At 40.5% G+C, this 17,292-nt stretch overlaps 1 protein-coding gene across 1 annotated transcript in view; it reads right to left on the bottom strand.

Moving 5' to 3' along the window:
* Positions 1-17,292, bottom strand: part of LOC124594453 (protein gooseberry-neuro-like) — a gene marked incomplete at its 5' end in the record, with an annotated part of 291,184 nt that overhangs the window by 80,572 nt on the left and 193,320 nt on the right. The window contains one exon of the mRNA XM_047132829.1: positions 6,409-6,607. Coding sequence (XP_046988785.1) covers positions 6,409-6,607 — 199 coding nt within the window. The remainder of the gene's footprint in view (positions 1-6,408; positions 6,608-17,292) is intronic.

The raw sequence follows: 17,292 nt of genomic DNA, 5'->3' as shown, positions 1-17,292 counted from the left end.
GATCAAGTAACACTATGTGTGAAATAAGGGACACAAAGCACAAATAACTGTGACTATATCAGTGCTTACGTTGCAACCATTTCACAGACAGAAATCTGTAGGGCCAGATTTTCCTAGGGGGAAGGAAGTGTAATGCCAAGGGCCACAGTTACAGCCCACTGTTGTAACTAAGACATTACCAGCAATTGTCATAACTTAGACATTACCAGCCATCTGCAGGAGCCACAGTCAGTAACTGGCCAATGCAGCAACTTCCACCATGTGCCTGCTTCCACACTGACCTCCTTCTCCCTGATTGCCTGATGACAGCTGGACCTTGGGTCAATGGCCTCAGTTTGAGATGTTGTCATGTGACTTCCACATGGTTAGATCCAGACAGCCGTATTTAACCTCCCCCCCCCCCCCCCCCCCCCCACCCTCCTCCCTCTGCAGCCAGCCTGTCATTATGAAACAGTTGGTCTATCCTGTGATGTACATTCAATATCACCACCACCACCATCCCCAGGTCTTGAGCCTTTGTCTGCCACTTGACCATCTGGGCATTTGGGCAGCTCAGCACTTCATGGAACTACAGCATCAGAGTCCAGTCATTTTTGCATTTGCTGAGTATAAAACTAAGGTTCCTTCACCCTGTACTACAGGCACTAGATACAGCCTGCTGTATTCTCAGTGACAGCAGATGATGCCACAGCCAGCTTGTTATGGCTGGAAACATGAGGTTTCCTCTGAAGCAGAGGCAGTTGGCTCAATAGATGCTCGCTACCACTGACAGAGCTGGGCTGGGAGGTCAATACATCATTTTTCATGCTCACCAGGGATTAATAATAGCAGCATAAAATGCTTTCAAATGTAAACAAATAGCAATAAAGGGTTTCTTGTATTCACGAGCTGCCTTCTTCTGGTACTGCCACATCCATCTCTGGTAGAGAATCACCACCCACACTAAGCCATCCTAGACCCCCCATTATAAATCAATGACTGATTACAATTATATCTTAAATATCCAGCTATCATGTCATCACCAGAGTTAGAGTATTTTCGTTTTTGCTAGTAAATATGTTTTGCTTTCTTGATTACTCAAGGATTTTTGAATACTGGTGGAAAAGAAGTTTGAAATTTTGATTACAGCTTAACCTCTGATTTAAATAGAGCCCTCTTTTAATTTCAGAAGGTATAGTAATGGCAAATGTCATCCATCCTCTGTTTCTGCTTCTGTTGGAAATGTACACTCATTTGTTTCAGGGAGAGACATGACTCAAACTGCTAAAGCAGTGTGTATAAGAAACAGCTTAGGGTTTGATTTGCAAATCTCTTATTACTGTGATTTCAATAAGTTTTCTCTAAACAGTGTGATTGAGTAATTCATTACATTTCAGTTGTGCAATATTTTGCTATCATGATCTGAACACTTACTGTGTTGTTTAAAACATATTGTAGTCTATCTTCATTATCTGCACTATTCATTACACAAGACAGTGAAGATAAATTACAATATGCAATGTATGTTTAAAGCAAGGCAGTAACAGAAAATGATTTCAGTGTTTCTGTCAGGAAACAAAGGCAGTGATGGCTACTAGAAAAAGTGACTTGTATATTCAAAAAAGTTAATAAATATAGAGCAAGTGATGGATATATACAAGAACAGTTATTAAAAATATTGATATAGGTGATGTATACTAATCAGCCAGGACATTACAACCATCAACCCACTATCGATATAGACCTGTCCAGGCAATAGCAGCATCATCTGGTAAGGAATGACTATTAGTTGGACTCGTGCATGGTGCATGTAGTTTCAGTGAGTTTGCTGTTTGTGTGTAGCATGGGGAAGGCGTGCTATGTATCTGAGTTTGACCGAGGGCAGAATGTGATGGTCCAGAGGCTCAGCACAAGCATTTTGGAAACTGCACAGCTTGTTGGGTGTTTGGGGAGTGCTGTGCTGAAGGAAGGGTGCAAATCTGTCATCTTCCAAGGGAACAGCTCCATGACACCTGTACTGTGGGTCAGAGGCAAACTGACAGTGGCTCTATTATGCTCTGGGAAACATTCACATGGCCATCCATGGGTCCAGTGGAGCTCCTGCAAAGCACTGTGATGGCCATGGAGTATTGTACCCTCGTTGCAGACCACATACACACCTCCAGACAATCATGTTTCCCGATGTAGTGGCATTTTTCAACAAGATAATGCCTCATGTCACAGCCCATGAGTGTGATGGAGTGGTTCAAGGAACACAGTGGCATGTTCCAACTGATGTGTTTGCCTCCCCAACTTGCCTGATCCGAACCCGATTGAACACATCTGGGATGTGATTTAACATGGCATCAGAGCTCATTGCCTCACTCCTCCCTACCCCCACCACATATCACTGCTGTTATCCATGCCAAAGGTGGATATACTGGTTATTAGGTAGGTGTGTGAAAGTATTTGCAGATGCAATCAAAATAATATCAAAAATTAAAAAAGTGTAAGGTCACTTGCATGGGATGTTTAATAGTTTAAATTACAGTTAATGTGTATAGAAGTGAATGTAGGATAGAAAGAAAAAAGAACAAAGAAATGTAATTTTTAAGAGGAGTCCTTGGACATATACTATTAGATGGAAAGAAACTGGAGGTATAAGACAGCAAGTTAAAATTGAACCATTTCTGAATAAAATTTTAAAAAGGCAGAAAGTGACATGACCATTTGCAGAAGAGTCCTGAACATAGATTTCCAGCAGCAGTCATGAACTATGCTCCTAGAGGAAAAAGAAATATCATAAAGCTAAGGATTAAATATCCAATGGAACAGCCTTTAGTTTAGCCTAATCCTTAAAGAAAAGAAAACAATCTGAACCTAATTCATCAGCATTTCTTCTTCTAAATATTTAACCATCAGACAATGTAAACTCCAGGCAGGAATCTCAACAGCATAGGAAAAGACAGAGTGCTACTACCATAAAGAAGAAACGTCAAGTTGGAGACAGACAGGCACATTTTAAAGACACTCACATATGGCTTTTGGCTACAGCCTTCGTCAGTAAAGCACACACACACACACACACACACACGCACAAGGAAATTACATTTTTGTAACTGAAAGTAGCTGGATCTAGAAATACTGGCTTCTCTAAGGTCCAAGTGACACAAGCAGCCAGGAGTGGCATCATGATGAGAGGGACACCAGAGGTGCTCCTTGGGCAGGATCTGTACTCAGTGTTTGTTATAATTAGTTGTGAAAACAATCTATTTCCGAGCTCACTAGATTAAGATATATTTTTATAAAGTTTTATTAAGAGCCCAAGGGATGACAACTAATGTATAAGGGAAGATGGATGAGGAGAGGGGGGGGGGGGGGGGGGGGGCAAATGATGCATTGCTTATGGGGAGGGCACCAAACGATATGTCGCTTTAAAGTGTTCTTGATCTGGCCCTGCATTGGCTGCTGCATTATAAGCCTCAACCGTTGTCGGAACTTACATTATGAGAAAGTTGAATATCAGAATCTCTAGATGTCTTTCGTCAGTGGCACCTAACAGTAGATAAAAATTAATGTCTTCACAAATAATGGGACATCAGTTAAGTCTACACAATCTACTTAATACACACTCTAACTGCTTGATAAAACTTAAGACAGTTTCCACTGGTATTGTATACTGTTAATACTACTAGTTTGTTTGTCTCCAGATAGACTTTGTGTACAGCATTTGAAAAGCTGTAGCAAATCAGTCACTAACCAGGGGTTGAGAGTCAACACTGATTTTTACATGTATTGCCATTCTCTTTTTAAGTTGTGCATATTTAGATTTATATCTGTTCAATTTCAATGACTTTGAAGTGGTGTTTTGACAAACATATTTACTGATAATTTTTCTCTTTCATTTTCTTGAGTCCACCCTTTTGGCTTGTGAGGCTTCCTATATTTTGATAGAAGATAGTAAATGAATGTTTCTTCAGACCAACAGTTTCATTATTCAGTCTTTCATTCATTTATCACATTCTGTGCATCCCATCAAGAAGGAGATCATTCAAGGATATGAGACAAAGACATCAAAGGAACATAATGTTTATACTGTGTTCATGATAACCTGTCACTGTACTGCTTAGTGATTTTTGCACTTATCGCATTTAAAGTTACTCAAATAAATTAGTAAGGGTGATGCTACTTTGAAAAATGCTACAGCCTCCTCAGTTAATACTGCTACTATTAGCAGCTTGATATTTATGATTACAAGGGTTTTTACAGAGAAAATTTTTAACATGCATTAATACCAAGTCATGTTTATGGTACATTATTGTATGACATACAGTTTTGCAACAAACAATGTTTATGGTACATTATTGTATGACATACAGTTTTGCAACAAACACTACTACTTGCCATTTAGCTCACAGAAATTTTCAGCCACTGATTCCAGATATTGGAATAATTTATGGAAAAAGTGGCTAATTAGGTATGTTTTTAATTTTCTTTAGCAGTTCCTGATTTTTTGCTTTATGTTAGACAGAAAGTTGTTGAATATCTTACTACTAGAGTATACAACTCCAAGGTGAACCCTTGATGAAGAGGCATGGAATTTTTGTGTGTACTTTGCATTGTAGCTGTGTATATCACAGTTCACTTGAAATTGATTCTTATTTTCAACAATAAAATCCATTAAGGCGTAAATATATTGGGAAGTAAATGTAAGAATCTCAAGATCCTTAAAAACACTTCCGAAAGATGTATGGTTACCCCCTTTACACTATATTCTTACTGTTTTCTTCTGCTGAACAGACACTTTACTTTACTTTAGGTGCACTGTGGCAAAAGTTAATTCTATAAAACAACAGGGAATGAAAATTTGTCAAATAAGCCAACACCCTTATGCTATGTCAACACAATGGCAGATGCTTTAAGGACATAACAAAGTGAGCTGAGCTTCTCAATTGCCTTATCCAAATGCTGAGTTCATTTTAACTTGTTATCCAGTTGGACCCTAAGGAATTATACACACTATGCTTTATTTAGTGAATGAACATTCAAGTTCACTTGTGCTGCTCAACATCATTATTGCATGTTTGAAGTTGCATAATACAAGTTTTTGTGAGAGTAATGCTGTTAGCTGTGAACCACTTGTATTAGAGTTGGTCAAAAGAATGGAAACACCATGAGAAATGCTTACTTGAAAACAAATACAAGTTCTGGCCAAGCCTCTAGTTGATGCTGTTGTATATATGAATGGCACCTATGCAATGTCCTCAATGAGTTGCCAGTGTCAGCCATGGTCAGAACAGTTTTCTGTGTACTTGTGAGTGCATTATGTCAGACCTAAGTGAACTCAAATGTGGGCAAATTGTTGGGGCAATTGCATAAGCAAGGGAGCAGAAGTATTTGGTGTTTCATGGGGCACTGTATTGACAATTTGTATCACAGGGAGAGCAAAGAACTTGTCAGCACCGGAACAACACCAAAGGAATTCCTTAAGGAGGGAATAATAGTGATGCAAATGCCCATAACTGGAAAACACTGTGCTGGTGCCTTAAAACATAGACTATGGTGCAATGGAAGAATGTTGTTTGGTCAGATGAGCCTTGTTTCACACTGTTTCCTACTTCTGTCTGAGTTTACATCTCAAGACTGAAACATGGTGCAGGTTTGGTGATGATTTCAGCAGCCGTATCATTGTATTCCAGGGTTTTCATGGTTGCTTTGCAAGCTTGCATTACTGCCAAGGATTATGTGACCATTTTGGCTAATCAAATCAGTCTCATGGTACAACATTTGTTCCCAACTGTGATGTTGCTTTCCAAGACAACTGGGGTCCTATTCACACAGCCTACACCATCCAGGACTGGTTTTGTCAGCACAATAATGAGTTTTTACATCTCCCATGGCAACCACAGTCACCACATATCAGTATTATTGAGCCTTTGTGATCTGCTTTGGAGAGAAGGGTGCATGATCCCTATCCACCTTCATCATCATTACCAGTACATGTTACTATTTTGCAGGTGTAATGGTATAAGATTCCCTTGAAAACTATACAGGACCTGTATTTATCCATTCCAAGATGACTGGAAGCTGTTTTGAACGCCAGTGGTTCTCCCACATTATATAAAAGGTATGGTAATGTGTTGTGTTTTTGGTGTATTTTTGTCCATCCTCAGTATGTCTACACAGGTATCATCTGACTAATGTAATTGATGACATCATCAACTAAGTCAAATTGTTTCCTGCACCCTTAACTATTAATTGGCAATCTTCTGTACCAAGATATTTGTCCAAAGAGGTTGAATCACAAGTGCTTTGCTGCAGCCTACAATTAGCTTTAAAATATTTTTTTCTGGTAATTAAATACCAAAGCATTACAGCTTAGTTCACATTACTGACCATATTAGGATATATTTGAGATCATATTTATGTTGTTCAGTTGAACTGACGTACCCATAGCTGTCAAGACCAAAATGATGAGTCCACTGTTGTTCACCAGACATCCTTGATCCCCACATGTCAGCTGCGACCTGCTGGTAATCAAACTGATCTGATGTTTGCTGCTGGCAGCTGGGCAGGAAGCTGGGCTGGGTCTGGTAGCCTGCAGTTGGTCTCATCCAGCTAGAGCTCACACATCCAGCCATATGAGCTCCTGTCCAGAAATACAGAGGCATTAAGCCACATGTAACTCAAGTAGAATAGAAATTGAATGCTATGTAATAATTATGTTCCTCATTGGTAATTTCATTCATTGGTATGAAAGAAAATTTAGTTATGCTTTTGGAGAACTGTGCTGTTTATGTTCTGGCATATACAGCATGAGATTTCACACAATGCGCTGTCCATTTTCAGATTTATTACAATCAAATTAAAATGTAGAAACGGGAGATAGTCATGGGTAACAGATCCACACCACACTGTTACAGGATTATTAGAATACATACAGCACTTTGCAGATTGTCTCTCTCTAGTTATACATACATAATCTGCAAATTAATGTGAAGTGCATGACAGAGGATATTTAGCAATGTCCCAAGTAATGTTTGTTCCCATTCGAATTGTGTGTGTAGTGTAGGAAGAATGACTGCTTAAATGCCTCTGTGCACATGGTAGCTAGTTTAATGGTGTTTTTTCAGTCCCTTTGGGAGTGATACATAAGGGCTGAAGAATATTTCTAATTGTTCATTTAATATTGGTTCTTGAAACTTTGCAAGAAGCCAGAGAAAGCTGTTGCCATACTTGCCCCGCTTCTATATATACACTCAGTATTCCCTGTTAGTCATTGTAAGAGTCCCACACACTGAGCAATATTCTAAGATGGGATGTGCAAGTGATTTGTCTCTTTTATAGATTGAATTTTTCAAGTATGCTGTCAAGGATCTAAAGTCTGACACCTGTCTTAGCTATACCTAGATCACTTGAACAGGATGCTGTACCCAGTGCCTGAAAGAAAGTACAGGACACACTCATCTACAAGAAAGATAGCAGATTCACATAATTTGTGCCCAATCTCGCTGGCACCTGTCTATTGTAGAATCCTTGAGCATATTCTGGACTGAAACATCAATCCTGTGAAACCCAAACTGCACTTTTCTCACATGACACCCTGAAAGCCATGTGATCATTCCATTTCATATCCCACCCTATTATTACAACCAGATACTTGTATTTATGTATTTTATAAAGTACATTATTTCACATTCCTGTATATTTAGTGCAATTAGACAACCTTTTCACCACTTTGGAATCTTATCAAAGATACACTCCTGGAAATTGAAATAAGAACACCGTGAATTCATTGTCCCAGGAAGGGGAAACTTTATTGACACATTCCTGGGGTCAGATACATCACATGATCACACTGACAGAACCACAGGCACATAGACACAGGCAACAGAGCATGCACAATGTCGGCACTAGTACAGTGTATATCCACCTTTCGCAGCAATGCAGGCTGCTATTCTCCCATGGAGACGATCGTAGAGATGCTGGATGTAGTCCTGTGGAACGGCTTGCCATGCCATTTCCACCTGGCGCCTCAGTTGGACCAGCGTTCATCCCTCCATTCACGCCTGTCGCAACACCACTGGAGGCAGGCTGCACGATGTTGGGGTGTGAGCGGAAGACGGCCTAACAGTGTGCGGGACCGTAGCCCAGCTTCATGGAGACGGTTGCGAATGGTCCTCGCCGATACCCCAGGAGCAACAGTGTCCCTAATTTGCTAGGAAGTGGCGGTGCGGTCCCCTACGGCACTGCGTAGGATCCTACGGTCTTGGCGTGCATCCGTGCGTCGCTGCGGTCCGGCCCCAGGTCGACGGGCACGTGCACCTTCCGCCGACCACCGGCGACAACATCGATGTACTGTGGAGACCTCACGCCCCACGTGTTGAGCAATTCGGCGGTACGTCCACCCGGCCTCCCGCATGCCCACTATACGCCCTCGCTCAAAGTCCGTCAACTGCACATACGGTTCACGTCCACACTGTCGCGGCATGCTACCAGTGTTAAAGACTGCGATGGAGCTCCGTATGCCACGGCAAACTGGCTGACACTGACGGCGGCGGTGCACAAATGCTGCGCAGCTAGCGCCATTCGACGGCCAACACCGCGGTTCCTGGTGTGTCCGCTGTGCCATGCGTGTGATCATTGCTTGTACAGCCCTCTCGCAGTGTCCGGAGCAAGTATGGTGGGTCTGACACACCGGTGTCAATGTGTTCTTTTTTCCATTTCCAGGGGTGTATATCTACAACTCTTTTCATAGAGTAATTCTTTGCAGGTGACTGCTCATGTGCAGAAATGCTGGGGTTATTATTATTATTGTCTACCAGAAAATAAATATACAAAAGAGCAATAAGTTTCCCAACACATTTCTCTGAAGTATGCTTGAAATTACATATAATTCTGTCAGTGACTCTGATTTGATCCATGGCTTTCAGAGTGTCTTGTGAGAAAAGTGCAGTTTGTGTTTCACAGGACTGATGTTTTTGGTCATTCTGTTTGAGATAATTCACACATCAGAACATGGTCAAGGATTCCACAACAGATAGGTGCCAGTGAAATTGGGCACAAGTTTTGTGGATCTGCTATCTTTCTTGTAGGTGGGTGTGACCTGTGTTTTCTTTCACTCTGTGGGCACAGCTTTCTGTTCAAGTGATCTAGTGTATATTGTGGTTAAAGTGGAAGCTACTCAGCTGCAAATACCATATAGAATCTAACAAGGATCCCACTAAGCCCTAGGACCTTGTTCAGTTTGAGAGATTTTAGATGTCTCTCAATGCCACTGACACTAATATTATACCACACCTTTGCAGTGGTGTGAGGTGTAAACCTGGGTATCTTCATTAATAAAAAAAATTAAAAACTGAGTTCAGCATTTCTTCTTTTCAATTCCTTTATCATCTATGAGTGTCTGATAATATTTTTGGCACTACTGACAGCCTTTACATATAACCAGACCTTTCTTTTTAATTTTATTTTGAGGAATACTTTGACAAGATTTTGCTAAGGCATCACTGAAGGCTTCATGCATTGTCCTCTTGACAGTTAAACTTATTTAGAAATTATGACCCCATGGAGAAAGAAAAGCGTAGTGTGCAAAAACTGGTGAGCATAGTGAACTCAAAAATCAGTAATGTTTTAGATTACTTTCTATATTGAAATATAAATTGTTTAAATGGTCAAAAACTCTACAAATCTCTAAGGAATGACATTGACTTTGAGTAGATAGTTTTAGAGATACAAAATTATATGATATTCAGTCATTAATGCTTCTGATGATTTTTGTACAATTTTGATGTGAATGTACATAGCTGTGACATGCTTACTGACAGGATGATGATCAAATAAATGACAAAATATCATCTGTATTCTGCACAAGAGGTTAGTACACTATTACAGCAGCTGATATGTAGATAATGTCTCATGTTGTCATCAGACACAGAGTACAATTTTCTCACTATTTTTACTCGTGTTTGATGCTTTGGAGAAATGATGTGTCATATTAATAGGGACAGGCAGAGAAAGCTTGAAAGTCTCATGTAGTCATTTCCTATAGGTAGTAGCATGCCCACTGATATTTTTGCTTTTGTGTGAAAAGGATGGAGATGTCTTTTGATCACTGAACAGATTCTGGGTATAAGTGAGCTTTTGTGCTGCATTTTTATGTTGTTTACTTCTTATCAAAAGTTTTACAACACTATGGTGAATTTTATATACTATGTGTAATTTGTAGATTACACAAATAATATGTCCTATAAGGGAAAGAAGGTTCAAAATATAACTAAGCTTACAAAACAGTAACTGACAAAGGTATAACAAAAAAAACAGGTAATATACATTCTAGTTTTCAGGGCCAACAGCTACTTTTTTGCCAAAAGACAGGAACTGAAACTACTTGGGTTTAAGAGGAGAAACTCTCAAGAACCATTCACCAAAGTAGAGGAAGTGGGAAAAACAGCTGAGCTTCACCACTCATCACAGACGGGACAATCGGAAACAGCCAGTCGCTCTGTCATCCTCAACAAATGGCATCACTTGGGTGCAGTATGGAGGGTATGGGTCAGACACATTCTCCCCGCCATTGTCCGTTTTTCAGACCTTGGAGCCACTACTACTCACTCAAGTAGTCCCGCAACTGATATCACAAGGCCGAGCGAATCTTGCTCCAGTCCTCCCACCAATGAAAAATTCCTGGTAGTATCAGAAACTGAACCCAGGTCCTCCCCACAGCAATCTTCCGTACTGACCACTCAGTTGTAGAGATGGTCGAGAAGAGGACAAGAGCAGAGGATAAACAACAGATGGGATATAAAAGCTGTAAAGCTACACTGGCAGAGAAATAAAAAGTAACAGAAGGGAATACTGAACATTGAAGCACGTAGGAAAAATACATGAGGAGCAGCAGAGAAAAAGTAAAAGCAAATGAAGGGATAAAAAAGAAGCAGTAAAGGAAAGAAAATGTAAGAGAGATACAAAAACAGAAAAGTTAACAGTAATGGGAGTTATGTTTAAATGGATGATTGGAATCACCTGTACATAAAAAAGTCTTCTGAGGCTTCCACCCATGAGCTTTCAGCCAAGTGGTAACTGACCTTCATGTGGTTCCTGGCCTTATCCTTAAATAACTGTGGTACTGTCTGTGACATGAACAGTGTTCAGTTCATCACTGTGTAAGCCAAAGCTTACATCCACTTCTGATATACTTGCTTTAACTTTGATTCAACTGGGTTCCACACTGTACTCAGCTTCAAACCGTTATCTACATCAAGAGTGTAATTAGATATTTTGATCTCTATAGCTTTTTTTATAAGGCTATCTCAGAGACATCCTTCATGGTGATAGAGATGTCATTTATCCAGTTTTATGTTCATTTTCCAAAGCATGTTCAGTTACCATCAATTTTGTAGACAGTGTAATAGCAGACTCCTCTCATGTTCAGTCCAAGACTGTTCTGCCATGTCTATGGTCTAATCAAATGATAAAAGCTGAGAAGCATTTAACCATAAGCCAGTGGATGTATTAACACTTAACATGGCTGGAAACTCTAAATATTTTATTAAATTATGTCACTGTGAGACTAGTTGGTCATCCATCTGTACATATTCCACAATCAATTCCCACACTCAGATTTTCAAATTTGATAAGTTGTTACAATTATATCATTGAGTGCCCTGCCACAATAGCTTCCATCTCTTGTTCACCTCAAGATCATGAATGGTTTTCCAATTTAATGTCCATATCTCAGAAAAATGAAACTCTGGATGCAGAAGCTATTGTACTGGGGAAATGCTACAAGTCAATGAGCAGACTTAATAACAATAATAATGATAAAAACTCTCATGAGTTCCATTGTAGAATACTGTTTAAGTGTGTAGGACCCGTACCATATTGGACTAACAGCGGATATTGAAAATAAACGTTGAAGGACAGCATGGATTGTAACAGCATCGTTTGACCCACAGAAGTGCATTATGGAAACACTAAAAGACCTTAGCTAGCAGATGTATGAAGACAGATGGCAATTACCCCATCAAAGCCTACTTATCTAGAAAACTACTACAGCCCCTACTTATCACTCCTGTAGGGATTGCAAAGTCAACAATAGACTAATTATGGGCATATGCAGGCCTTGAAGCAATCATTTCATTCCATGCTCTATACACAAATAAAAAGGAAAGAAGCTCTAATATGTGTTATGATGGGAAGTTGGTTGGTTAGTTGGTTGGTTGGTTTAAAAGAGGGAGGAAGAGACTAAACTGTGAGGTCATTGGTTCCTGATGGGAAATAAACTCCTGCATGTACTTCAGAGTGGTTTGCAGAGTACGAATGGAGACGTATATGTATATGTAGAAATATGATTCAGTAACCACGTAAACAAATTTTGTCCCTTGGTACTACAGTTACTGAGAGTCTTATGGGACATTAAAAGAACAGTAATGACTAAATAAACTTACATACATGAAAGAAAGTTATTAAAAGAACAAATTAACATAGAAGAAAGGAACATATGACAAGTTTGTTATAGTTTAATATGTGGTATGAAGAGTCGACATTTGGGGAACAGAAAGAACAAAATTTGTTCGAAGCAGAAGGTACCTGTATGTGGAGACAAGTCACAATAACATTCTGGAATAAAAAAAAGAAAAATCCAGTAACATATGGTAAGAAAATTAACAATGAATTTATACAGACATCACTGAAGTAAGTATCTTGGGGTTAAAATAAACAAACAGATGTAGAATGCCTATATCACAAATATAATCAGTGGATGAACTGCAAGAATTAAAACTGAATGGTACATAAACTGAGAGGTGAAAGGATGAACATAATCAGATGTTAGCTTTAGTGAGTGAGGACGATGTTTATGAATGGAATCTTTGTGGGCAGTAGGCAGAATATTGACTTACTATTAATTTTAAAAGATTTTAATTGTTTTTCGGTTAAATTAATTGAGTGAATAAGGTTTGTGTTGTGTGGGTGCATAAGATGCTTACTGTGATCTAAAGATAGTGTCTTTTACTAATAACCAAAACATTCTGTTTCCTGGTTTTGTTCCCAGCCACTGCTTAAATTTTGAATACAAATCTATTACAGTAGCAGCTGAAGTTTCTGGCTAAAGAAGTCACCCTTGCTCTGGCAAGGATCTTGTCAAAGAGGGCAGAGGAGTGGATAGAGGTTCAGGGCACTCTCTTGCTCTTAGGGTGGGCAACTGCCCCGAAAAGTTTGATGGTGATCTCTTCATTGGCAAAAGATTCTGGGTTAGTCCCCAGTTTGGTTCTCTGTTAGTGAACCGCTAAGAGAAGGTGACCATGAGAAAAAGGTGGAATAACCAATGATGGGATTACATTCTCTGTGTTGCAGCATGGAATGTCAGAATAGAAGAGCTACAAACTCTGAAAAGAGAAATGGAAAGGCTCAGTCTAGATACAGTGGGGGTCACTGAAGTGAAATGGAAAGACGTTGAGGATTTCTGTTTAGGCAAATAAAGGGTAAAATCAACAGCAACAGAAAATAGTATAACGGGAGTATGATTGAGTAACAATGGGAAAGCACATCAGCAAATGAGCAAATGTTAACAGTTCAGTGACTGAGTTCTTCTCATCACATTCGCCAGTAAATCAAGGCCAACAACATTAGTTCAGGTATAAATGCCAATGTTGCAAGCAGATGAATTGACAGAGAAAGTATATGACGATTTTGAAAGAGTAATTCAGTATGTGCCACCAGCCTTGCTGCAGTGGTAACACCGGTTCCTGTCAGATCACCGATGTTAATTGCTGTCAGGCTGCGCTAACACCTGGATGGGTGACCATCCAGTCTGCCGAGCGCTGTTGGCAAGCGGGGTGCACTTAGCCCTTGTGAGGCAAACTGTGGAGCTACTTGATTGAGAAGTAGTGGCTCCAGTCTCGGAAACTGACATACGGCTGGGAGAGCGGTGTGCTGACTACACGCCCCTCCATATCTGCATCCAGTGACGCCTGTGGGCTGAGGATGACACGGCGGCCAGTCGGTACCTTTGGGCCTTCATGGCCTGTACAGGAGGAGTTTAGTTTAGTTTTAATTCAGTGTGTGAAAGGAGATGAAAATCTAATAATTGTGGGAGATTGGAATGTGGTTGTGAGATAAGAAATAGAAGAATGGGTTACGTGAGAATATAGACTTGGCAGTAGGAATAAAGGGGAAAAAGACTGTTTTAGTTCTGCAATAAATTTCAGCTGGTAATAGCGAATACTCTGTCCAAGAATGATAAGAGGAGGAGGTGTACACAGATAGACCCAGAGACATTGGAAGGTTCCAGATGGGTGCATCACAGACAGGTAGGATTCCGAAATCTGATGATGTATTTTAAGGCGTACCCAGGTGCAGATGTAGACTCAGATCACACTTTAATTATGAAGAAGAGTAGCCTACAGTTAAGAGAATCTCCCGGAAGAATCAGCGAGAAAGGAAACGGATTACTGAAGTATTGAGGAATGATGAGAAGCATTTGAAGTTCACTGAGGACGTGGGTACAATGATAAGGCATACCAGGTAGGAAGTTCCGATGAAGAGGGCAGTCTAATAATCGTTGTAAGCTGAATGAGCCCTAGGATATCGGACATTGCACAAGAAATAGGGTTTCCGAACACAACACTGTCTCCAATGAATCTTCAGTACTGCAGAGACGATGTTTCCTCACGTACAAATCGCCGCACCAGATGGCCATAAGTGTTTGACAAATGGACGTCACGTTGCGTCCACAGAATCAGAAACCGACTTGCATGTGGTGTGTCAAGAACCCATTTCTGCTGGGACTGTAGGGAGAGAGAAATGCAACCCTTAGGCTTCAGCAGCCAGTGACTGTCTAGTATCAAAAATCCTTTTCGTGACCTTCAAACATTCAGTTTTCTTGGAATTTTTTGCAAGATGTTCAGGCTGTTTTTGTATATGTTTATGACAACAGTAGGTATTTGTCATTGACCTGAAGCAGTAGACATGTTTATAACTACCAGACACGACATGGAGCACACCATATGTGATGTAAGAGAGTGACTGGAGAGCATAGATATTACTCCTGCAATATTTCTCAGATCATTGCAGGAAGTGACACCCAAATGATTATTCAAGTAATCGTGTGGGATATAAAAGATATGCTGTCGAATTTTCGGAAGAATGTCGACAAAATCTGAAAGATATCAAAGGCCTTTAAATGTAAAAACTATCGCATATTAAGTGTACTCGTACACTGAAGTGGTTTGCAAGAATAATATACAGATGAAATGAAAAGAAAATTAAGGATCTGTTAGATGACGATCAGTTTGGCTTCAGGAAAGATGAAGGTACCAGAGAGGCAGTATTGAAGTTGTACTTGATAATAGAGACAAGAGTTAAGAAAAAAACAAGACACCGTCGTATAAAGAGCGTCCGATGACGTAAAATGTTGCAGGATATTTGGAATTATTAGAAAAATAGGTGTAGACCGTAGGGAAAGGCGGGAAACATCATCTGTACAGGAACCAAGAGGAAACTATAAGAATGGTGGTCGTAGACAAAAGTGCTCTGAGCATGAACAGCGTAAAGCAAGGATTTTTCTCTGCTGTGTCAAACGTATGGATTTAATTTGTATTTCGAAGGAGCACTGACATAAATAAAAGAAAATTTCAGGAGTGGGCATTAATTCACGGTGAAGTGATGTGAATGAGAAAATTCACTGATGGCGTTACGGTGCTTTCCTTAGTGAAAGTAAGGATGGATTATTGAACCTGTTAAACTCAATGAATAATATAATGAGTTGAGAATCTGGGACAAGAGTAAACGAAAGAAAGGCGAAAGTAACGAGGAGTAGCACAAATGAGATTAGCGATAAGCTTTATATCAAAATTTGGGGATCGTGTAATAGACCAAGTTCCTGAATTATTCTACGTTGTAAGCAAAACGAAGCGTTATGGGAGAAGTAAGGAGAATATAAAAAGCAGAGTAGAACAGGTAAACATGCCATACCGTTGTCAAATATACAATGAGGTGACAAAATTCATGGGATACCTCCTAAAACCGTGTTGAACCGTCTTTTGCCCAGTGTAGTGCAGTAACTCGACGTTACATGGCCTCAGCAAGTCGTTGGAAGTCCCCCGCAGAAATATGGAGCCATGCTGTCTCTGTAGTCGTCCATCATTGCAAAAATGTTGCCGGTGCAGGATTTTGTGCATGAACTGATCTCGCGACTACGTCCTATAAATGTTCGATGAGATTCAAGTCGGGCAATGTGGTTGGCCAAATCATTCGCTCGCATTGTCCAGAATGTTCTACAAACAAATCGTCAACAGTTGCGGCCCGATGCCAAGGCGCATTGTCATCCATAAAAATTCCATCGCTGTTTCGTAACATGAAGTCCATGAGTGGCTGCAAATGATCTCCAAGTAGCCGAACATAACCATTTCCAATCAATGATTGGCTCAGTTGGACCAGAGGACTCAGTCCATTCCATGTAAACACAGCCCACATCAATATAGAGTCAGCACCACCAAGCACAGTGTCTTGTTGACGACTTAAGTCAATGGTTCAAATGGCTCTGAGCACTATGGAACTTAACTGCTGTGGTCATCAGTCCCCTAGAACTTAGAACTACTTAAAACTAACTAACCTAAGGACATCACACACATCCATACTCGAGGCAGGATTCGAACCTGCGACCGTAGCGGTCGCGCGGCTTCAGACTGCAGCACCTAGAACCACTCGGCCACCCCGGCCGGCTTGAGTCAATGGATTCGTGGGATCTGCGCCACACTTGAACTCTTCCATCAGCTCTTACTAACTGAAATTGGAACTCATTTGACCAGGGCACGGTTTTCCAATCGTCTAGGATCACGAGCCCAGAAGAGGCGTTTCAGGCAATGTCGTGCTGTTAGCAAAGGAACTCACGTCGGTTGTCTGTTGTCATAGCCCATTAACGCCAAATTTTGCCGCATTTTCCTAACGAATATGTTCGTTCGTTCCACTCTGATTTCTGTGGTTGTTTCATGCAGTGTTGCTTGTCTTTTAGCGCTGACAATTCCACGTAACACCGCTGCTCTCGGTCGTTACGTGAAGGCAGTCGGCCACTGCGTTGCCTGTGGTATGAAGTAATGTCTAAAATTTGATGTTCTCGACACACTCTTGACACTGTGGATCTCGGAATACTGAGTTCCCTAACGATTTCCGAAATGGAATATCCCATGGGTCTAGCTCCAGCTACGATTCTGCGTTAAAAGTCTGTTAATTTCCGTCGCGCGGTCATAAACTTCCCGGAAACCTTTTCATATGAATCACCTGTATCCAAATGACAGGTCCGCCAATGCACTGCCTTTTCATACCTTGTGTATG

The sequence above is a fragment of the Schistocerca americana genome, chromosome 2 (assembly GCF_021461395.2).
Source record: "Schistocerca americana isolate TAMUIC-IGC-003095 chromosome 2, iqSchAmer2.1, whole genome shotgun sequence".
Taxonomy (NCBI): Eukaryota; Metazoa; Arthropoda; class Insecta; order Orthoptera; family Acrididae; genus Schistocerca; species Schistocerca americana.
This window is presented reverse-complemented; position numbering and strand designations above follow the sequence as displayed.